The sequence below is a fragment of the Balaenoptera ricei genome, chromosome 4 (genome assembly GCF_028023285.1).
Source record: "Balaenoptera ricei isolate mBalRic1 chromosome 4, mBalRic1.hap2, whole genome shotgun sequence".
Lineage (NCBI taxonomy): Eukaryota > Metazoa > Chordata > Mammalia > Artiodactyla > Balaenopteridae > Balaenoptera > Balaenoptera ricei.
In genome coordinates this window covers 160,157,291-160,176,412 of record NC_082642.1, presented here as the reverse complement: position 1 = coordinate 160,176,412, position 19,122 = coordinate 160,157,291, and the positions used below count along the sequence as shown (strand labels likewise).

The 19,122-nt window shown below is 56.1% G+C and overlaps 1 protein-coding gene across 1 annotated transcript in view; it reads right to left on the bottom strand.

Annotated features, from left to right (window-relative positions):
- The window catches only part of TRPM2 (transient receptor potential cation channel subfamily M member 2), a 49,373-nt gene that overhangs the window by 10,197 nt on the left and 20,054 nt on the right, over positions 1 to 19,122 (bottom strand). The window contains exons 10-22 of the mRNA XM_059921696.1: positions 18,041 to 18,143; positions 15,780 to 15,901; positions 15,212 to 15,550; positions 11,840 to 11,977; positions 10,231 to 10,360; positions 9,897 to 10,042; positions 9,127 to 9,239; positions 8,528 to 8,741; positions 6,967 to 7,085; positions 6,327 to 6,459; positions 5,718 to 5,889; positions 1,461 to 1,644; positions 213 to 394 (exon numbers count right to left, since the gene is read on the bottom strand). Coding sequence (XP_059777679.1) covers positions 213 to 394; positions 1,461 to 1,644; positions 5,718 to 5,889; positions 6,327 to 6,459; positions 6,967 to 7,085; positions 8,528 to 8,741; positions 9,127 to 9,239; positions 9,897 to 10,042; positions 10,231 to 10,360; positions 11,840 to 11,977; positions 15,212 to 15,550; positions 15,780 to 15,901; positions 18,041 to 18,143 — 2,095 coding nt within the window. The remainder of the gene's footprint in view (positions 1 to 212; positions 395 to 1,460; positions 1,645 to 5,717; positions 5,890 to 6,326; positions 6,460 to 6,966; positions 7,086 to 8,527; positions 8,742 to 9,126; positions 9,240 to 9,896; positions 10,043 to 10,230; positions 10,361 to 11,839; positions 11,978 to 15,211; positions 15,551 to 15,779; positions 15,902 to 18,040; positions 18,144 to 19,122) is intronic.

Below are 19,122 nucleotides of genomic sequence, written 5' to 3'. Positions count from 1 at the left end.
CTGTCGGGGGAGGGGAGCCTCTGACCCACTCGGGGGCCCGCAGGGAGGGGCCGAGACCCTGACACCCGCCCCCAGCAGGCTGGTGGGAAGTCGGTGGCCTGAGCGGTCTGCACGCCCACCGAGCTTCCGGAACTCTCCAAGGAGCTGCTGCCCCCACCCCACCCCGTCTGCGCCCCAGATGCAGCTCTGGGATGAGGGAGACGGCAGCTTACTGAGCTGCTTGTGCCGCTTGGTGGGGACCTTCAGGATGACCCTCTTGATGAAGAGATGCAGGTGGTTGAGGAGGATGAAGGGGGGCGGCGCAGGGGGCCTGCCCTGGTACTCCTCGATCAGGTCGTGGCGCTGGAACTTCCAGATCTGGTCCGTGCGCTCCTGGACCTGCTGGAACGTGTAGCTGCAGGGGGCAGAGAGCACTGGTTACAGGGGGACATGGGCCACCCAAACACGGTTACAAACACACGCGTGTCACTGCCCGGCGTGTCTGCCGTGACGGCCCATAAAGAGCACACACACCACCCAGGGGGCCACTCCAGATGCAGGAAAAGGCAGCTGAACTGCCGGCCTCAGAATTCTGAGCTTCCTGGGAGCCAAGGGGAGAAGGAAGAAAGAAGACCTAGATTTTAGGTTCTACAGACCTCGTTAGAGGGTAAAACAGCTGCGTGTGTTGGGAGATGCACAGTGTCCTGCACTGGACTCTAACAGGGGCTCGTCCCTTGAATCTGACACACAGAAGGGACGGTGTCTTCAACAGGCCGACACGTTTATTCTCTGCAACGTGTGTGTCTCGTGGATGGACTTCAACTGACCCGAATCCTTGCCAGAGAGAGGCCCTCGGAGGGAGGGAGGGAGGCCAGGCAGGGCCAAGACGCAGCCCCCGCCCGCCGGCCTTCTGGCCTCTCTGTCTCTATCACAGCCCAGCACAGGTCAGGGTCTCTCACTGTTCAGAACACGTGGTAAATCAGAAAGTGGCGACCTCATCGCGCTAGCTGATGAAAGGCAAGAGAAACGGTGCCCAAACCAGGAATTAAGGGATTTTCACCAGGGTCACCACGGGTCCCAGGGGCCCTTCTGTGGAGGCCGGGAGGGGCGCTGAGGGGCTGGCAATGCCCTGAGCCATGGAGAGCAAATATAGGTCATCCTGCATCGTCGGATTTTCAATAAGTGTGACACGCACCTCCACATCTAGAGCCGGCCTCAGCCAGGTCGCTGCCCCGCACCCGCTCCCTCCAGGGTGGGAGGGGCGAGACTTCCATGTGCCCCAGCCCGCAGCCTCCGGGCACACGGCCCGTGCACTGGTCCCGCAGCAGCAGTGCCTGGGACGGGCTCAGCGGTGACCAGAGAGCGTGGCCGTGCACGGTCAACCTGGGCTGAGCCAGGTCCCGGGCTCCGCCCCGTCCGCACCCCATGGGGATGGCGGGAGGGCCAGGGGTGTGCGCCCGGCCAGGCCGCAGGGCGCTTACTTGAACATGGCGATGAGGAGGTTGAGCAGCAGGATGTTGGTGAAGAGCAGGTAGAGGCAGAGCAGGATGACCGTCAGCCACTCGGGGAAGGCGGGCTCCCGCCGCGTCGCGTCGATCTCGGGGCACTTGGGCTTGTAGGGGTCGGTGCCATTGGGGCTGCAATGGTCCAGGTTGAAGTTCACGCCTGCCTCGGGAGTGAGGGGGCAGGTGAGCCAAGAAAGCCAAGTGGAAGCACAAGGGTCCTCGGGCGATGAGCCCGCAGACCTGGACACCCACACATCTGGGTGACCACAGCTATCAGCTCAGGCGCGAGGGCAGCCCGAAGAGGGGCACCCATCTACCCCCAAGCATCCTCGTGGGCAGGAAGTGCGGCTGCCAAGGGAAGCCAGACCTGTACTCCAGGCGGGCACGTGCCCCTGCCCAGATCCAGCCATCCATCCCACCAGGGCGCTTTCTGGGCCCCAGGCGGGGGCAGCACCAGGAGGGGCTGTGTCATCATAAGGCACAGGTCCCAACCCTGGGGAGAAAAACGCGGTGGGAAAGGATTCAAGGAGAAAATTAACAACTATCAAAAAGAGAAGGGAGACACGAGAAAGGAAAAAAGCTACAGAGGCAGCATTCCTATATGTGGAACGAGTGATTACAAAACAAAATATAGCCACACAATTGCAGAAAAGTAAAGGATAATATTTATCCTTTATCCTTTATTATAATATTTGTAATATAATATTACAAAACATAAATATATATTCCATTTGTGCATTTAAAAATCTCTGAGAAAATATACTAAGTTAATAGTGGTTAACTTTGGGAGGTAGGATTATGAACATTCCTCTTTATACTTAACTTGAATTTAAAATTTTTTTAGCAATGAGTATGCACTGTTCTGTAATCAAATATATTTTTGAAAGTGCTACTAATTTTCTAAGATAGAAACTCATTATAATAGCTAGAAATACCTATATTTAAAAAAAAAGAGAGATCAAATCAATAAAATAACCTTCCATTTTAGTAAAGTAAACCCAGAGCAAGCAGAAGGAAGGGAATAATAAACAGCAGAATGCAAATAAATGAAATAGAGAATTCAAAAACAATAAAGAAAATCAACAAAACCAAAATCTGGTTCTTGGAAAAGATTAACAGAATTACAACCTTTTAGCTAGACTGATCCAGAAAAAAAAGAAAGACTCAAATGACTAAATCATAGCTGAAAGAGAGGACATTGCAACCAACCTTACAAAAACAGAAAAAACTATAAGGAAATACTACAAAAAAATTGTATGCTAGCAAATTAGATAACTTATAAAAAATGGAAAAATTCCTAGAAAGACAAAAACTACCAAAAGTGACTGAAAAAGAAGTAGAAAACACAAATAGACCTATAACAAGTAAAGATATTGAATTTGTAATTTTAAGACTTCACACAAAGAAAAGTCCAGGCCTAGATGGCTTCTCTGGTGAATTCTACCAAATATTTAAAGAATAATTAAGACCAATCCTTCGTAAGCTTCTCCAAAATATAAAAGAGGAGGGACTACTTTCTAAGTGATTCTATGAGGCCAGTATTACTCTCATACCAAAACCAGATAAAAACATTACAAGAAAAGAAAACTACAGACCAACACCCTTTAAAAAGATAGATGCAAAAATCCTCAACAAAATGCTAGCAAACTGAATCCTGCAACATATAAAAAGATTTATACACCATGACTAAGTGAAATATATCCCAGGAATGCAAAGTTCTTTTAACATCTGAAGATCAATTAATATAATACACCATATTAACAATATAAAGAAAATAAACCATATGAACATTCCAATTGATGCAGGAAAAGCATCTGACAAACCTAACACCCTTTCATAATACAAACACTCAAGAAACTAGGAATAGAGGGGAACTTCGTCAACCTGATGAAGGATATTTACAAAAAACCCATAGCTCACAGAGTACTTAGTAGTGAAAGACTGAAAGCTTTCCCCTAAGATCAGGGACAAGATAAAGACATTTGTTCTTGATATGTTTCAACACTGTACCAGAGGATCTAACCAGGATAATTAGGCAGGAAAAAGAAATAAAAGACATCCAGATTGGAAAGGAGCAAGTAAAAGTATCTCTATTTGCAGATGACATGATCATAGCAAATCTCCAAAAAATGCACTTAAAAACTATTAGAACTAATAAAGAAGTTCAGCAAGGCTTCAGGATACAAGTTCAATATACAAAATATAGTGTATTTCTATACACAAGCAGTAAACAATTCAATTAATAAAACAATTCTACTTACAACAGCATGAAAAAGAATAAAACACTTAGGAATAAATTTAACAAAAGAAGTGCAACTTATACACTGAAAAATAAAAAATATTATGGAAAGAAATGAAAGATCTAAATAAGTGGAAGACATCACATGTTTACAGTCAAAATCCTAGATGCTCTTTTTGGAAAAATTGATAAGATGACCCAAAAATTCATGTGGACCCAAGGACCCAGAGGCCAAAACAATCTTGAAAAAAAGAACAAAGTTAAAAGACTCACGCTTCCTGATTTTAAAACTTACTACAAAGCTATACTAGCCAGGACTGTGGTATCCGCACAAGGATAGACACATAGATCAATGGAATAGAACTGAGAGCCTAGAGATAAACGCTTTCATTCATGGTCAATTGATTTTTGACAAGGGTGCCAAGACAATTCAATGGGGAAAGAATAGTCTTTTCAACAAAGGGTGCTGGAACAACTGAATGCTTTCTGTAAAAGAATGACTCTTATATTGTATACAAAATTAATCTAAATAGATCAAAGGCCAAAAGTAGGTGCTAAAGCTATAAAACTTGTAGAATAACACCATAGGCATAAGTCTTCCTGACCTTGGCTTGGGCAGTGTGTTCTTAGATATGACACCAAAAGCACAAATGATCAAAGAGATTGACAAGGTGAGCGTCAACAAAACTGAAAAGTTTTGTGCTTCAAAGGACAACATAAAGAAAGTGAAAAGACAACCCACAGAATGGCGAATACACTTGCACATCATAAATATGATAAGGGACTTGGTAACCATATGTAAGGAACTCTTACAACTCGATGAAAAGACCGATACCCACTTGAAAAATGGGCAAAGGATAGAAACAGATATTTTTCCAAAGAAGATGGCTCAGTAATCACATGAGGAGATGCTCGACATCATTGGCCATCAGGGAAGTGCAAATCAAACCACAGTGAGATACACTTCCCGCCCAGTAGGGTGGCTAGAATCAAAAAAGACAGATAATAACAAGTGTTGGCGAGAATGTGGAGAGATTGGAACCTCATACATTGCTGGTGCAGCTGCTGTGGGAAACAGTTGGGCAGCTTCTCAAAAAGTTAAACATAGAATTACCATGTGACCCAGCCATTCCACTCCCAGGTATACATCCAAAAGAAATGACAACGTGTCCACACAAAAATTTATAGAACACATAGTCACATTAGGCATAAGAGCCAAAACGTAGAAACAACTCAAATGTTCACCAGCTTATGGATGGATAAACAGAACATGGCAAATCCATCCAATGGAGTATTATTTGGCAACAGAAAGGAATTAAATGCTGATACAGGCTACTATACGGAAGACTCTTGAAAACACTATGCTAAGTAAAAGAAGCAAGACACAAAAGACTGTATTACATGATCCACTTTATATGAAATGTCCAGAAAAGGCAAATTCTATAGAGACAGAAAGTCGATTAGAGGTCACCTATGGCTGAGGGGAAGGGGGAAGGGGAGTGACTACTAGTGGGCATGGGGTGTCTCTTTGGGGTGATGCAAATGTTCCAAAATTAGATTCTGTAAATATACTAAAAGCCACTGCAGCGGACACTTTATACAGGTGAGCTCTATGGTAATGTGAATTAAATCTCAATGAAGCTCTTCAAGAGAACAAACTCAGTACACAGAGAGTGTTCTCTGTGTCCAGAGAAGGAGGACTTATTTCTGACTGCAGTGGGAGGAACAGAAGGAATAGGGCAGCATTTAATGCCGGGGGGTGGGGGTCAGCTGATGCCCCAGGGCCCCATCTCCCCGAAGCTGCGAGGTACAGCTCAGGCTCCGCCAGCTGACGCCCTCCCTTCTCAGCTGGACCCAGCGTGCACCTGTCTCTTTCGGCCACAGGCACTGCAGGAGCCACGGCCCCCGGGCCCTCCCTCCCCCACTTCTGTGAGCTTGCAGGACCCCCGCTGGGCCGGCACCTCCTTCCCCATGGCTGTCAGGGCCCATCGTACCGTCGATGTAGGCCGGGATCTGCCCGAAGATGGTGAGATACGAGTGGTAGACGACCCCCCGGAAGATCCACTCCACCCGCCTCTCATTGTGGATGAGGATGGCCTGCTTGGCCACCCCGAAGGACACGACCCACACGGCCAATAGGAAGAGGAAAAAGAAGACGTCCTTCATCTGCGGGGACAGGGGGACACCAGGCTGCAGCCCCACACCCTCACTGCCCACAGGTGGGCTCCTGTGTGCCCTGCAGCGGAGGGGGACTCCATCGACGCCCACGGCATGGACGCCTAGAGCCAGGAGCTCCGGGGGAACAGCCCTGGGGCTGCCCCAACACCCCAAAGGTGCGCTGGGCTCCCCCTGAAGTGCAGGAAGGGTCCAACGTGACCATGACCCAGGAGGGGAGTGATAGGAGCTGTAACCGGGGTCAGGACTGAGCTGTGGAGATCAGGCAAGGCTGCGTGGAGGAGGCAACAGACAGGCAGAGACCCGAGACGGGCCGCCCGGGGGTGGGGGCCCAAGGGGCAAGGCAGGGACTGGGGGCCTTACGGGCTGTGCTGGAGCCCTGGGGCGCCTCACTTGCAACTGGCATCAGGGGCCCCTCATCCCGTTACCATCCGCTTCACGATGATGATCTTGGGCCCCAGCGTCTTGCTGATGGTGAAAATGTGCATCAGCCGCAAGCAGAACAGGATGAAGTCCAGGGAGAGGATGACGCGCCCGGGGTACAGCAGCGAGGGGATGAGCCTGGCTGGGCAAAGCAGGGCCTCAGCTGGCCGCCCCGAGGGCCTGGCCCCAGCCTCCTGCTCACCTGCCCCAGTCCAGGGGCAACCCCGGGACCCCAGAGTACTAAGGCTGGGTGTGAGCTCAGGGGCAGAGCCTCCAGGAGGGTCCAGAAGCCCAGCCACGGGCAGAGAAGCCAGGCCGCATGGGCGTCCCGGGAACCAGAAGGCTGGGCCGGGCAGTCTCGCCTGGTGGAGAAAGCGGGTCACGGCAGGGCAGACACGCGCAGCCTTGACGGGCAGTGGAGAGGTCAGAGCCCCAGGCTGGGATGCAGGCGCGCGCACACGGCAGCTACCCGCCGTGACAGAGCCCTGAGTCTCCGCCCTGGTTCCCTCACTGTCCCCGGGTGGGGGGAGGGCACCCTCGGGGCAGATGCGTCCAGAGGGGAGCTGAGCCCCGCGGGGGGACCCTGTGGGGCGGCTGCCTCAGGCGGGATGGGCGGGGCGGGCGCCACACGGGGAGGCAGCCCACCGGCAGGTCAGCCCCACGATGAAGAGCAGGATGGCGCAGATGTCCAGCTTATTCCAGAAGTCGCTGAAGTACCGCAGCGCCATCTTCATCAGCCCACACTCGTCCGGGTCGTAGAAGAGCTGGCAGGGGACACAGTGGGCCCAGGGCGTTATCCCTCTCACGGCCCCAGCAACCAGCAAACCACGGCTTCCTGGGGAGGGGCCGCGGGCAGGACACGTGGCCTCCGCTGGCCCCAGCCTCAAGCGAAGGCGTCAGGGAACAGCTCCCCGCCCCCTGCAGCGGCCCCCAGAGGAGGGAGAGACGGTGGAGGGACCGCGGCCCCGCTTGGCCTGCCCCGCGGGAGTCCCCACCCCGGACCCCAGCAGCTGGGTGCGCGGGGCAGGCGGCCCCACGGGAGCAACCGGGTCCCCTCCTCGGCACCGCTGGGCAGGCTCCGGGAGACGGGCCTGCCCTCTGTCCTGGGGCTGCCCGCGGTGAGGCCGGGGCTCAGGGACCGGGGGCTTCTGCTGCAGGAGGCCGTGCGGGACGAGGCGAGGCCCGCAGAGCCAGCGCGGCCCCAGGCCTGGCCGCCCGCCCTGCACCTCCTTCCTGGGGACCCTGATGGTGCCCTAGGATCCCCCACAGGCGGAGGTGTTGGCGCGCGTGAGCTAAGCTGGCTTTATCTTGGGGCTCTTGGCTGCCAAGTTCAGAAAGCAGGGGTGAGTCTGAGCGGGCGTCTCTCAGCGGGCCGGCCCCTCCCCACACCAGCTGAGGGTCACGTCCACCGGCTGCCTCCAGGTACTGGCAGGTGGGGACAGTGTGGGAACGGGGTGGGGGTGGGGCAAGCCGTGAGGATCAGCCTTTCCCTCTGCCCTGGGCCCCCGAGGAGGCATCCGAGCCCAGAAGGGGTCTTTGTTCACCAGGTCGGCTCACAGCGGGACTCAGGATGGGGCCTGGACCGCGCAGGGCCAGCTTGACCTCCAGAGGGGCTGGACACTGAGGTGGGCCACCCCCCAGTACCCGACCGACCCCCAGGAAACACCCTGCCCACCGAGGGAAGGGGGCAGCAGGAGCTCTGTGCCCAGAATCCTTGGCCGGACGCTGCCGTGCACCTCGACCCGCAGCCGATGTTAAGCTGTGGCCTCCTGTGCGGTCATTCACCTGTAACCGCCAGCTGCCGGCTCAGGGCGCTGGGGGTGCTTCTGGAGAATTATCAAACCCAAGAGTGGTCTCGGGACCCCACACTTTGCAGTGCCCTTCACAGCGGAGCCGGCGTCTCACACGCCCCCAAGGTCCAGGAGGCCACGGGTGAGGGCATCCCGTTCGGGGTGATCAGAGAGGGTTTCAAGCAAAAAGCAGAGCCTGGGGAGGGGAGGTCAGGTGGAGGAGGAGCAAGGGCCGGTGTGGCTGGGGGGCCGCAGGCCACCCTTTCCGAGGGGCCTTGCGCGGTTCTCAGCGGCCCCGTGAGTCTCGCCGGGGACGGCGCTGGGCCAAGGGCCACCGTGAGAAAGTGACCGAGCCCGGGGAGCGGCCCAGGGGCGGGAGGGTCAGTGGGTGGGGCTGGGGCCGAGCAGGGCCCCACCTGCCGCAGCTCCTCGCACACCAGGGAGAAGAGCCAGAGGTAGATGAGGAACTCGCAGCCCGAGGGCCTGGGCTGGAAGTCCACCATGAGCACGTAGGCGAAGAGGCAGAGGAAGGCGAAGTAGGACAGGATGTTCAGGTGGAAGACGACCACGGGCGCGCTGAAGAAGGCGCGGATGCGGGACAGGCCCCCCTCGGCCTGCAGCCGCCTGTCCCTGGGGGCAGACGCGGGGTGGGGGGACCGCGGCCGTGAGGTGCCTGACAGCCCACCCAGGTCACACCGCAGAGAAGGGGGGCCCAGGACCCGCATGCGGCTGCTGCCCCTGCGTGCATGGCTTCAGCGGGGGCTCAGCCAGACGGCCCCACGGAGGGGTCCCCAAAGGGCCCTCGGGTTCCTTTCCGGCTGTAACAAAATACTCAGGCCACGGTGGATGGTGCGGGCAGGGTGGCGCTCGGCCCCAGCGGGTACTGGGGGACAGCAGGTCTCGGCCCGGAGGGCCCCTCCCCCAAGCATGAGTCCCCTCCGCCCTGGGATCAGTGGCAGTGGTGAGGACCCCCAGGCCCCCAGCCCCCGGCCCCCGCCCGCAGCCAGGCCGGCACCTGAAGGAGACGAGGCCCGTGTAGAGCAGCGGGAAGGCCAGCGTGCACAGGGCCAGCTGCCAGAGCCCGTTGTCCACGCAGAGCTGACCCCACCACACCTTGGTCAGGAAGGCCTGCGGACACAGGGGCCGGTGTCAGGGCGACGGGCGTCCCCCACCCCCGACCCCGTGCTCCCTGAGGCCCCCAGGAGGACTGACTCTGCACACTGCGACGGCAGCTCAGCACAGGGCCTGTCACCTCCCGGCCGAGGAAGAGGCTCCCTGTGGGCAGGGCAGGGCAGGGCCAGCTCTCCCAGACAGAAGGGGCGGAGAGCAGGGCTCAAGCCCAGGACTTCTGTCCCCCTGTCTCTCACCAGCTGGCCCCTCTGAGCTCTCTCTGGGGGTGGGGGGCTGTGGACAGGACCCCCTCCCCGCCACGTCCCTGGGATCCAGCACGGCCGGCACACGACAGTGCTGTGGACGTGGTGACAGCAGGAGGCTGTGCTCCAAGGAAGCGCCAGGGTTCCGAGGGACACCCACTGTGTGCCACGCGCGCCCTGTCACCAAGGAAACGCCAGAGCATCCTGCACTCGGTGCGCCAAGAGGATGCCCTGCCCCTCCACGTATCCCTCGTGAGGCCCCAGGTAGAGGGGGTGGGCGTCCGAGTCCTGTCCCTGGGGCCTCCTGGGGGCCTGCTGGGGGCTCCCACACAGGCACCTCCTGTGCTGTCTGTGTGAGTGGGAAGCCGCGTCTGCCCCTGCAGCAGCGCGGCAGGTGTTTCTGGAAGGTCACCTGGATGCCCCCGTGAGACACGAACTTCATGTCCTTGGCCTCCAGGGCCAGCTGCAGGCAGGTGGTCTTGCCCCAGGCCTCCGACACGCGGACAAGCAGCTTCTGCGCTCTCTCCTCATCTTTCCGGTAGCACTCGGTGAAGACCCCTGGATGGGAGGAAGGCCACGTCACAGCAGCCGTGTCCCCAGCAGTGACAGCCGAGGACAGTGTCGGAGCATGGCCTCTCCAGATGACACAGCCTGAACAGGGATGGCGCTGAGACTCGGGGCGAGGACCCCAGGGTGACCCAGGAGGAGCTGAGCCCAGGTCCAAGGCCGCGGCCCCAGGAACTCACCGATGGCTCTCTGTTCATACTCGTCCGCGAGCACCAGCATCTCCTCCAAGCTGTCCGTGTCCTCCTCCTCCTTGGACAGCTCCTTCAGGATCTTGCTGCAGGCCAAGGCCGCAGCGATGCAGTCCTGGCTCTGGGCACCAGGGGAAGCCACCGTGAGGACCTGGATGGTCCAGCCCTGGGAACCCCCGACACACCGCCCAGGGTGATGAGAGCAGAGGCCCCGAGACAGCAGAGGCCCCGAGACAGCACAGGCTGTGGAGCAAGTACTTGTGGATCCTTCCATATAAACCACGGGGCTCACCCAGATCACAGGTAAGCCCTGCTGGTGGCCAGTTTCCTGCACGGGCCGGTGGGAGTGGTCTGCTTACCAGGCAGCCCACTTGCCTCCCCAGAACATGGGCTGGACACTGGTGCTAGCACAGCCCTGCCAGCACGAGGCCCACAGCTCCCCGGGGATCTGGCCAACCTCATGCATGGAGCACCCCGAAGGTGAGAGGCGGGGACCAGGCCCTCGCACGTCCCTGTCCAAACCCAGGGTGCCCTGCCTTGGTGGCACTGCCAGTCCCAGGCACCAGAGTGGGGGCCAAGAAAATCTCATGGAGGGTCTCAAAGCTCAGCCCAGAGGCGCTGGGTCTGAGGGCAGTGCCAGTCCAGGCGAGGGGTCGGTGTCAGAGCCTGGAAATCCGAGTTTGGCTTTTCTCTCCCCTGAGCCCCAAGGGGCACACCTGAGGCCACAGTCGGGCCCGGCTCTGTTGCCGACCCCCTCCCCAAGCACCTTGCGTGAGGGCAAACCTCCCAGAACTACAGAGAAGGGGGGGGGCCACCAGAGCCTCTGCTGGGACCCTGGGGGGAGCGGGCTCTTGAGAGCAGCCTGGAAATGCCAGCACGTAAAAGCGGGGCCTCTCTGAGAAAAAATTACAGAACTTTACTTTCCCGTTATGAGGAGAGTCAGCTTGAACTAAGGAAAACCACTCAGGAAGACTTGGGCCTGCAGTGCCCTGTTTCTCAGGGAGCTCCCCAGCAAGTCCCCCGCAACGGGTGATGAAGCCGCACGCAGGCCCAGGGACTAGGAGCCCACAGGCTAGCTGGCAGGTGTTCCCAGACGGCCCACCAACAGCTCAGGGCAGCGGCACCTGGGAAGCGCCCATCTTAGTAACAGATTGTGTCTGAGATCCCCCAACCATCAATGGAAAGAGAGGCCGCCCCTCCAGGGATGGAATTTGCCTGCAGAGTCTACTGACCGGGGTGGGGCAGGGTGGGGGGCACAGCACGTGCGCTGACCACCAGAAAGTGTGGGCCACAGAGGGTGGCCTGGCCTGCTTGGTGTGTGTGCCAGGTGGGCCTTGGCCCAGACAGACCACAGGAGGAGATTGTGTGGCACTCCCTTCTAAAAATTCTCTTCTTGCCTAGGGCCTAGGGCCAAGCTCTCTGTTCTCCAACCCTGGACACCCCGAGTTCCTTCTGGTGTTGTGGACACCCACTGCCCTCTCTGCATGGCCCTGTGCTACTCACCCACGCCTTGCGGTTGGTTCTCTGGCCAGAAGCCCCAGCTAGAGCCCTGTCACTGGTCCACCCATAGCCATGCGTGCCAGGAAGCGGGTCTGGGTACCTGAGCCCAGATGATTTCTGCCAGCTCCCGGCGGTTCTGGATGATGGCCCAAATGAGAAGATCACGGACAGGGTCCACGGTGAAGGCAACGTGGCCTGACGAACGCTTGTACAGGGACCGGAGACTGACTCCCTGCACCTGGTGAGCAGCGGACAGTTAGAGCCCTCACCTAGGGCCCCACGAACATCAGAACCCCGGGGCCCATTGAGGGTCCTGAGCTCAGCCCCACCGTCCCTGGAGGATGAGCCCTGCAAACTGCATTTCCAACAACACCCAAATCTTTCTCATGCACACTGGGGTTTTTAAAGCACCACTCTGGAGACGTGAAGACACACCCAAAAAGTGCAATGCCCAGTTACCTCCCACACCAATATTTGTAGACCCTTGTTGCCAGTCAGGCACCCCAATGTTTCCTACTCTTATCTGCTGGCATCAAAGCCTTTTTCTATGAAGTAAGATTCTAACACAGGGTCTGTTAAGAGATTCATGCTGTGAGCTCCTCAAGGGAATCTACACCATGTCTCCTGCAGAGAAGGTCAGCAAGAAACACCAGACAGACAAAGCCATGTGTGAGTGGGAAGGCCCTGACCCCAGACACACTCAACCTACAGTGATATGAGAACCCAGGCTTCCTGGCCCATCAGTAAATAAACACATCCTCAGACAGTCTGGAAACAATTCCCAGAAGCAAAGAACACATTTCCCACATCACACACAAAATTGCACTTTCTTTAAGTGATTTTAGAAATCACCTGAAGACTCATCTTTATAAAAAAAGAAAAATTAGTTCATCTTCTTAAATTACAGACATGGGTCTGCGTGAGCTTCCACTTGAGCACATTCCAACTGGACATCTTAAACACAGTGGAATCAAGAGAAGCAGAACTGTAAATATATAAAACCAAGCCACAACCACATCATTCTCAGGGGTCAGGAACAGCTCACACAGGACAATGGACAGATTTGCAAACCTGAAGGAAGTGGATAATTTTCTAGCAGGAAAAAAACAAAATGAAATATGATCTTAGAACAGACAGAAAACCTAAACATCGGGACCATCAGGAAAGAAAATGAGAAAGTTATCAGTTACTACCCAAAAAGGCACCGGGTCCTGACGGACTCCTAGGGGAGTCTGCCAAGCTTGTAAGAAGCAGTGAACTCCAGCCACATAAACTGTTCCAGGGCAGAGAAAGAAGAAGGGCTTCCCAATGTTTTTACAAAGCTAACATAAAATTGATACCAGAACCTGACAAATATAACCCCCCCGAAATAAAACTACAATTAAAGACTTAAACATTCTGATGCAAAATCCTAAAACTATTAGGAATCCAACACCATATTAAATACATGTTACCCTGCAATCGAGTTGAGATTCAAAACAGGAATAAAAAAATAATAACGACCTATAATTCACCAAATTCATAGGTCAAAGAAGAGCAGTTCAACTCCTCAAAAGGCATCTGACAAAGATCGGCACTGAGGCTTCGTTTGTAAAAACTTAATAAGTCGGAAGAAGAGGCTCCCTCACATAAATACACACACAAACGCCAGCGTTGTACTCAATGTTGAGAGGCTGCGGGATTCCCATCAGATAAGGATGCAGACTAGAAAAGCCCCTGTCCTGTTGTTGTAACACACATGCATCTCACCCGGATACGAGTGGAGCTGCTGACCTGGCTACACGGACACCGATTACACCTGCGAGCGGGGCTCGGGGCACAGGGCTCGGGGCACAGGGCACAGGGCACAGGGCACAGGGCTCGGGGCACAGGGCTCGGGGCACAGGGCACAGGGCTCGGGGCACAGGGCTCGGGGCACAGGGCACAGGGCACAGGGCTCGGGGCACAGGGCACAGGGCACAGGGCTCGGGGCACAGGGCACGGGGCACAGGGCACAGGGCACAGGGCTCGGGGCACAGGGCACAAGGCACAGGGCACAGGGCACAGGGCTCGGGGCACAGGGCTCGGGGCACAGGGCACAGGGCACGGGGCACAGGGCTCGGGGCACAGGGCACAGGGCTCGGGGCACAGGGCACAGGGCACAGGGCACAGGGCTCGGGGCACAGGGCACAAGGCACAGGGCACAGGGCACAGGGCTCGGGGCACAGGGCTCGGGGCACAGGGCACAGGGCACAGGGCACAGGGCTCGGGGCACAGGGCACAGGGCACAGGGCTCGGGGCACAGGGCACAGGGCACGGGGCTCGGGGCACAGGGCACAGGGCACAGGGCTCGGGGCACAGGGCTCGGGGCACAGGGCACAGGGCACAGGGCACAGGGCTCGGGGCACAGGGCACAGGGCACAGGGCTCGGGGCACAGGGCACAAGGCACAGGGCACAGGGCACAGGGCTCGGGGCACAGGGCTCGGGGCACAGGGCACAGGGCACAGGGCACAGGGCTCGGGGCACAGGGCACAGGGCACAGGGCTCGGGGCACAGGGCTCGGGGCACAGGGCACAGGGCACAGGGCACAGGGCTCGGGGCACAGGGCACAGGGCACAGGGCTCGGGGCACAGGGCTCGGGGCACAGGGCACAGGGCACAGGGCACAGGGCTCGGGGCACAGGGCACAGGGCTCGGGGCACAGGGCTCGGGGCACAGGGCACAGGGCTCGGGGCACAGGGCTCGGGGCACAGGGCACAGGGCACAGGGCACAGGGCTCGGGGCACAGGGCACAGGGCTCGGGGCACAGGGCACAGGGCACAGGGCACAGGGCTCGGGGCACAGGGCACAGGGCACAGGGCTCGGGGCACAGGGCTCGGGGCACAGGGCACAGGGCACAGGGCACAGGGCTCGGGGCACAGGGCACAGGGCACAGGGCTCGGGGCACAGGGCTCGGGGCACAGGGCACAGGGCACAGGGCACAGGGCTCGGGGCACAGGGGAGAGCATTTTCCCCACATAACTTTTTGTACCGTTGGAGGTTTTCAGAAAGGGAGAGTTATGGACTGAACTGTGTCCCCCAGATTTCATATGTTGAAGCCCCATCCCCTAATGTGACTGTATTTGGAGATGGGCTTTCAAGCATGTGATCAAGGTTAAATGAGGTCATGAGAGTGGGGTGCTGATCCAACAGGACCGGTGTTCCTTGGAGAAGAGGAAGCTATACCAGACACACTGAGGACAGGCTGTGTGAGGACAGGGTAAGAAGATGGTTGGTCCCCTGCAGGCCAGGAGGAGAGACCTCACCAGAAGCCCACCTGCCGACACATTGACCTTGACTCCAGGCTCCAGAGCGAGGAGAGAAAGACGCCTGTTGTGTAAGCCGCCCCGTCTGTGTTACGGCAGCCCAAGCTGACTTTCCCAGTGAAAATAAAAGCGCGTGTTTCAACGCTCCGAGGACGCAGCGGTGCGCGTGGCACACAGCCAGCACTCACGTTGAGCTTGATGTTGGGCACCGGGAGCAGGAGGCGCGGGCGGTCGCTGGAGCGGGGCCGGGGGTACAGCGGCTGCGTGGAGTCCCCCAGGAGCTCGCGCAGCACCTGGGCCACGTGGTGCATCTGCACGCGGGGGGCCGGGCGCTCGGGCTCCTCGGCCAGCACCTTGTGCAGCTTGTAGTGGAACAGGCAGGTGGGCTCCAGGTTCTCGTACAGGTAGAGCAGGGTGTCCCACGTCACGAACTCCTTCAGCCGCACCCCATTCTCCAGGAAGAGCTTCACGAACTCGGGCTTGTTGGCGATGAGGGCGGCCGTCATCATGGGGTACAGCTCTGAGGGCTGAGAGGGGGACGTGGGGGGCCGTGCATTTGGTCATCGCCCCGCATAACCCTTATCTCAGTGCCCCCAAGACGGGGGTGCCAGCGTCTCCCGTTTCGGGAGGAGGAGACGTGCCAGCCGCCCTCACTGAGGGCAGAGCTGGGGTCTGGACGAGGCCACCTCAGGGCCTGCCCTTGTTCCGAGGCCCAGCAAGCCCCTCCCCAGGGCCCCCCCCCCCCCGCCACCTCACCTTCCACTGACGCTCGTCCGTGAAGATCTCGCTCCGGGCAATGTCCACGCGGTTCCACGCCACTGCTAACTTCAGCTGGTGGTCCCAGTTCTCGTGGCCAAAGTGGTCGTGGCTCCGAGAGGCTGCAGGTAAAGGCACACGCGTCAGGGGCTTTGATCTGGGCCTCAAAGCCACTTCCCATCTAACAAAGTCAGAGAGGGAGGGGTGTGTCACCAACCCGTCTCCATCATTTTAATTGAATAGATAAGATGCTCAGTCACAAAATCACCGCCACCCCCCACCCTTCCCCTGCATGCACCTTTATAAAATCGCTTTTCCTTTCAGTGGTAGAATCAGAGAATCTCTGGGTTTCTGTCACCACTTCCACTCACCCCAGCCCTCCACTCTGTCCCCAGCTCCTGGTCAAGCCCCCACCCTAAGTTTAAACTAGACACGGGTCTCTGAAAGGCAGGCATTTCAGATTCACACTCAAAAGTTGGACCACAAAGGCCATCACATTTCCTTCCTTTGCCCTGTTTGCAAAACCACCACCTCACCCAGGTTCTCAGTGCAAGTATCTTGCCCAACTAGTTTCTGCTCTTGCTGGGTTAACATTTTAAAACATGGGTTGTTATTTGGGGAAAAAGAAAAAAGAACTTTGACCCTTACCTCACACCACACAGAAAAAGTAACCTGAGGCAGATCATAAACCTAAATATAAAAGCTGTGGCTATAGAGCTTCCACAATGAAACAGACGAAAATATTTGCAACTGTGGGAAAGGAAAAGATTTCTTGGGATGCAAAGAACATGAATCATAAAGAAAAAAATTAGTAAACTAAAATGTGTTAAAATATAAGCTTTCTGCTCTCCAAAGACACCTCGAAGGACATATAAAAGCAGACCATGAGGGGCTTCCCTGGTGGCACAGTGGTTAAGAATCCGCCTGCCAATGCAGGGGACACGGGTTCGAGCCCTGGTCTGGGAAGACCCCACATGCCGCGGTGCAACTAAGCCCGTGTGCCACAACTACTGAGCCTGCGCTCTAGAGTTCGTGAGCCACAACTACCGAGCCCGTGTGCTGCAACTACTGAAGCCAGCGCGCCTAGAGCCCGTGCTCCACAACAAGAGAAGCCACCGCAATGAGAAGCCCGTGCACCGCAAGGAAGAGTAGGCCCCGCTTGCCGCAACTAGAGAAAGCCCGCGTGCAGCAACAAAAACCTAACGCAGCCAAAAATAATAAAATAAATAAATTTATTTTTAAAAAAAAGCAGACCACGAACCAAGAGAAAATACACCCAACACATATATCCATCACAGGATTTGTATGAGAATATATCAAGAACTCATACACCTTAAAAATAAGAAGACAAATAACCAAATAAACACAGACAAAAGATCTGACAGACATTTCACCAAGATGAAATACAAATGGCTAAGAAGCCCAGGGAGACGCAAATCCAAACCACACGGAGATCTCCCTTCATAGCCACCAGGAGGGCTACAGCTTCAAAGGCTGACAGTTCCAAGTGTTGGCGAGGATGCAGAACAGCCCAGACCCGCATCCATGGCGTGTGGATGAATGCACAGGAATAAAGTGAAAGCCGATCCTCTGCTACGACAGCCTCCTGCTCTGCCATCAGGGCTGGCCTGGGGCTGGTGTCCCTCCAGGGTGAGGGGCTGTTCAGCGCAGAGCAAAGGCTTCTGGGCACCAGGGATGTCTCAGCCATGTCAACACCGGCGGGAAGGACAGGGAAGCACTGGCTTCCCTCCCCCACAGAAGTGGGAGAAGAGGGAAGAGTGAAGTGTGGGCCCGGGGAGAATGGGCTGGAGGGCAGAGGTCAGACTAAGGAGCAGAAGTCGGTCGAGAGCCCTATTGGTCATGAGGACCCCTGCGTTTGGACTCTGCCCTGCGCTGGGGGCAGAGGAGTTAAACATGAGACAGACCGTGGGGAGACAGGAGCAGACTTCCAGGGTTCTTTCTTTCTATGCTAGAATTTTATGAGAAACTATGATGACCACTAAGGGGTAAATCAGTGCAGGCTGCACTCAGATTTCAGGGAAGAAGGTAAGTTGAGAAAGGAGCCTGTACCCCAACATTGGTGGTGGGCACCCAGCTGCCCAGTGGGAGCATGAGGTAGGCCTGGCGAGGTCCACCACCACCTGCCCTCTGACCAGCGCATCTGCCCACGGGTGGCATTCCTGGCTCCTCTAGGCTAGGACTCAGGGTCCTGAACCCGCACCTGGCTCCTCCCCCTTGTCCCCACTTTGCCTGGCCCTCACCCTTCAACAAGGCCTGCAGGATGGCCACGTCCACGTCCTGCTGGCCATCCTTGCCTTCCCGGAAGACAGTGAGCAGCTGCCGCCTCCGGACGATGTCTTGGATCTGCAAAAGACAGTCCCCACGTGAGGTGCCTCTTGCCTCCTCAAAGGGCACCCACAGAACCAAGGCCCAGGACACGGAGCCAGAGCCCCAGGCAGGAGTCCTAACTGCTTGTGTAGTCAGGGCCACCCCCTCGCGCCCCCCCCCCCACTCCAGACGGTGAAGATGAAAGATGCATGAGGACCAAACACACGGTGCTTGCGAGTGGCCTGTGGGGTGGAAAACACAGCCCAAGTGTAAAGAATCTTCATCTCACTGATCGGTCACTGATCAACACTCAGTACCACTTAACTGAAGACTTCTCCCCAGGTCCTCCTGCCTGGGGGAGGACCTACCCACCTACCTGTCTGTCCATCCATCCATCCACTCATTCATCCAATCATCTACCTACCTACCTAGCTATCCATCAGTCTGTGTGTGTATGCATGTATGTATGTAGGCATGTGTGTGTATGTATCTATGTACCTATCTGTTCACCCTACCCACTTGTCTACCTACTTACCTACCCTACCTACCTACCTACCCTTCTATATATCTACCTACCCACTCTATGTATCTATTTAGCTAGTCACCCCACCTACCTATTTATCTATCTACCTACCTATCTATACACCTAGCTACCTACCTTCCAATCTATCTATCTATCTATTATCTGTCTATCTATTATCTATTTATTATCTATTATCTATCTATTATCTATTATCTATCTATTATCTATCTATCTATTATCTATCTCTCTATTATCTATCTATTATCTATCTCTCTATTATCTATCTATTATCTATCTATCTATCTATCATCTATTGCCTATCACCTGTCTATCTAGTTATCACCTATCGTATCTATCATCTCTCAGCTGCCGTGTCTGCCACCAGCAGCTGCCCCGCCTTGAACCCTTCACCCTGAGACCGGGGGGAGCCATCCACTAGTTCCCCACACCCCCAAAGCTTCAGGCTCCTCCCCCAGCTCCTGGCCGCCCCGC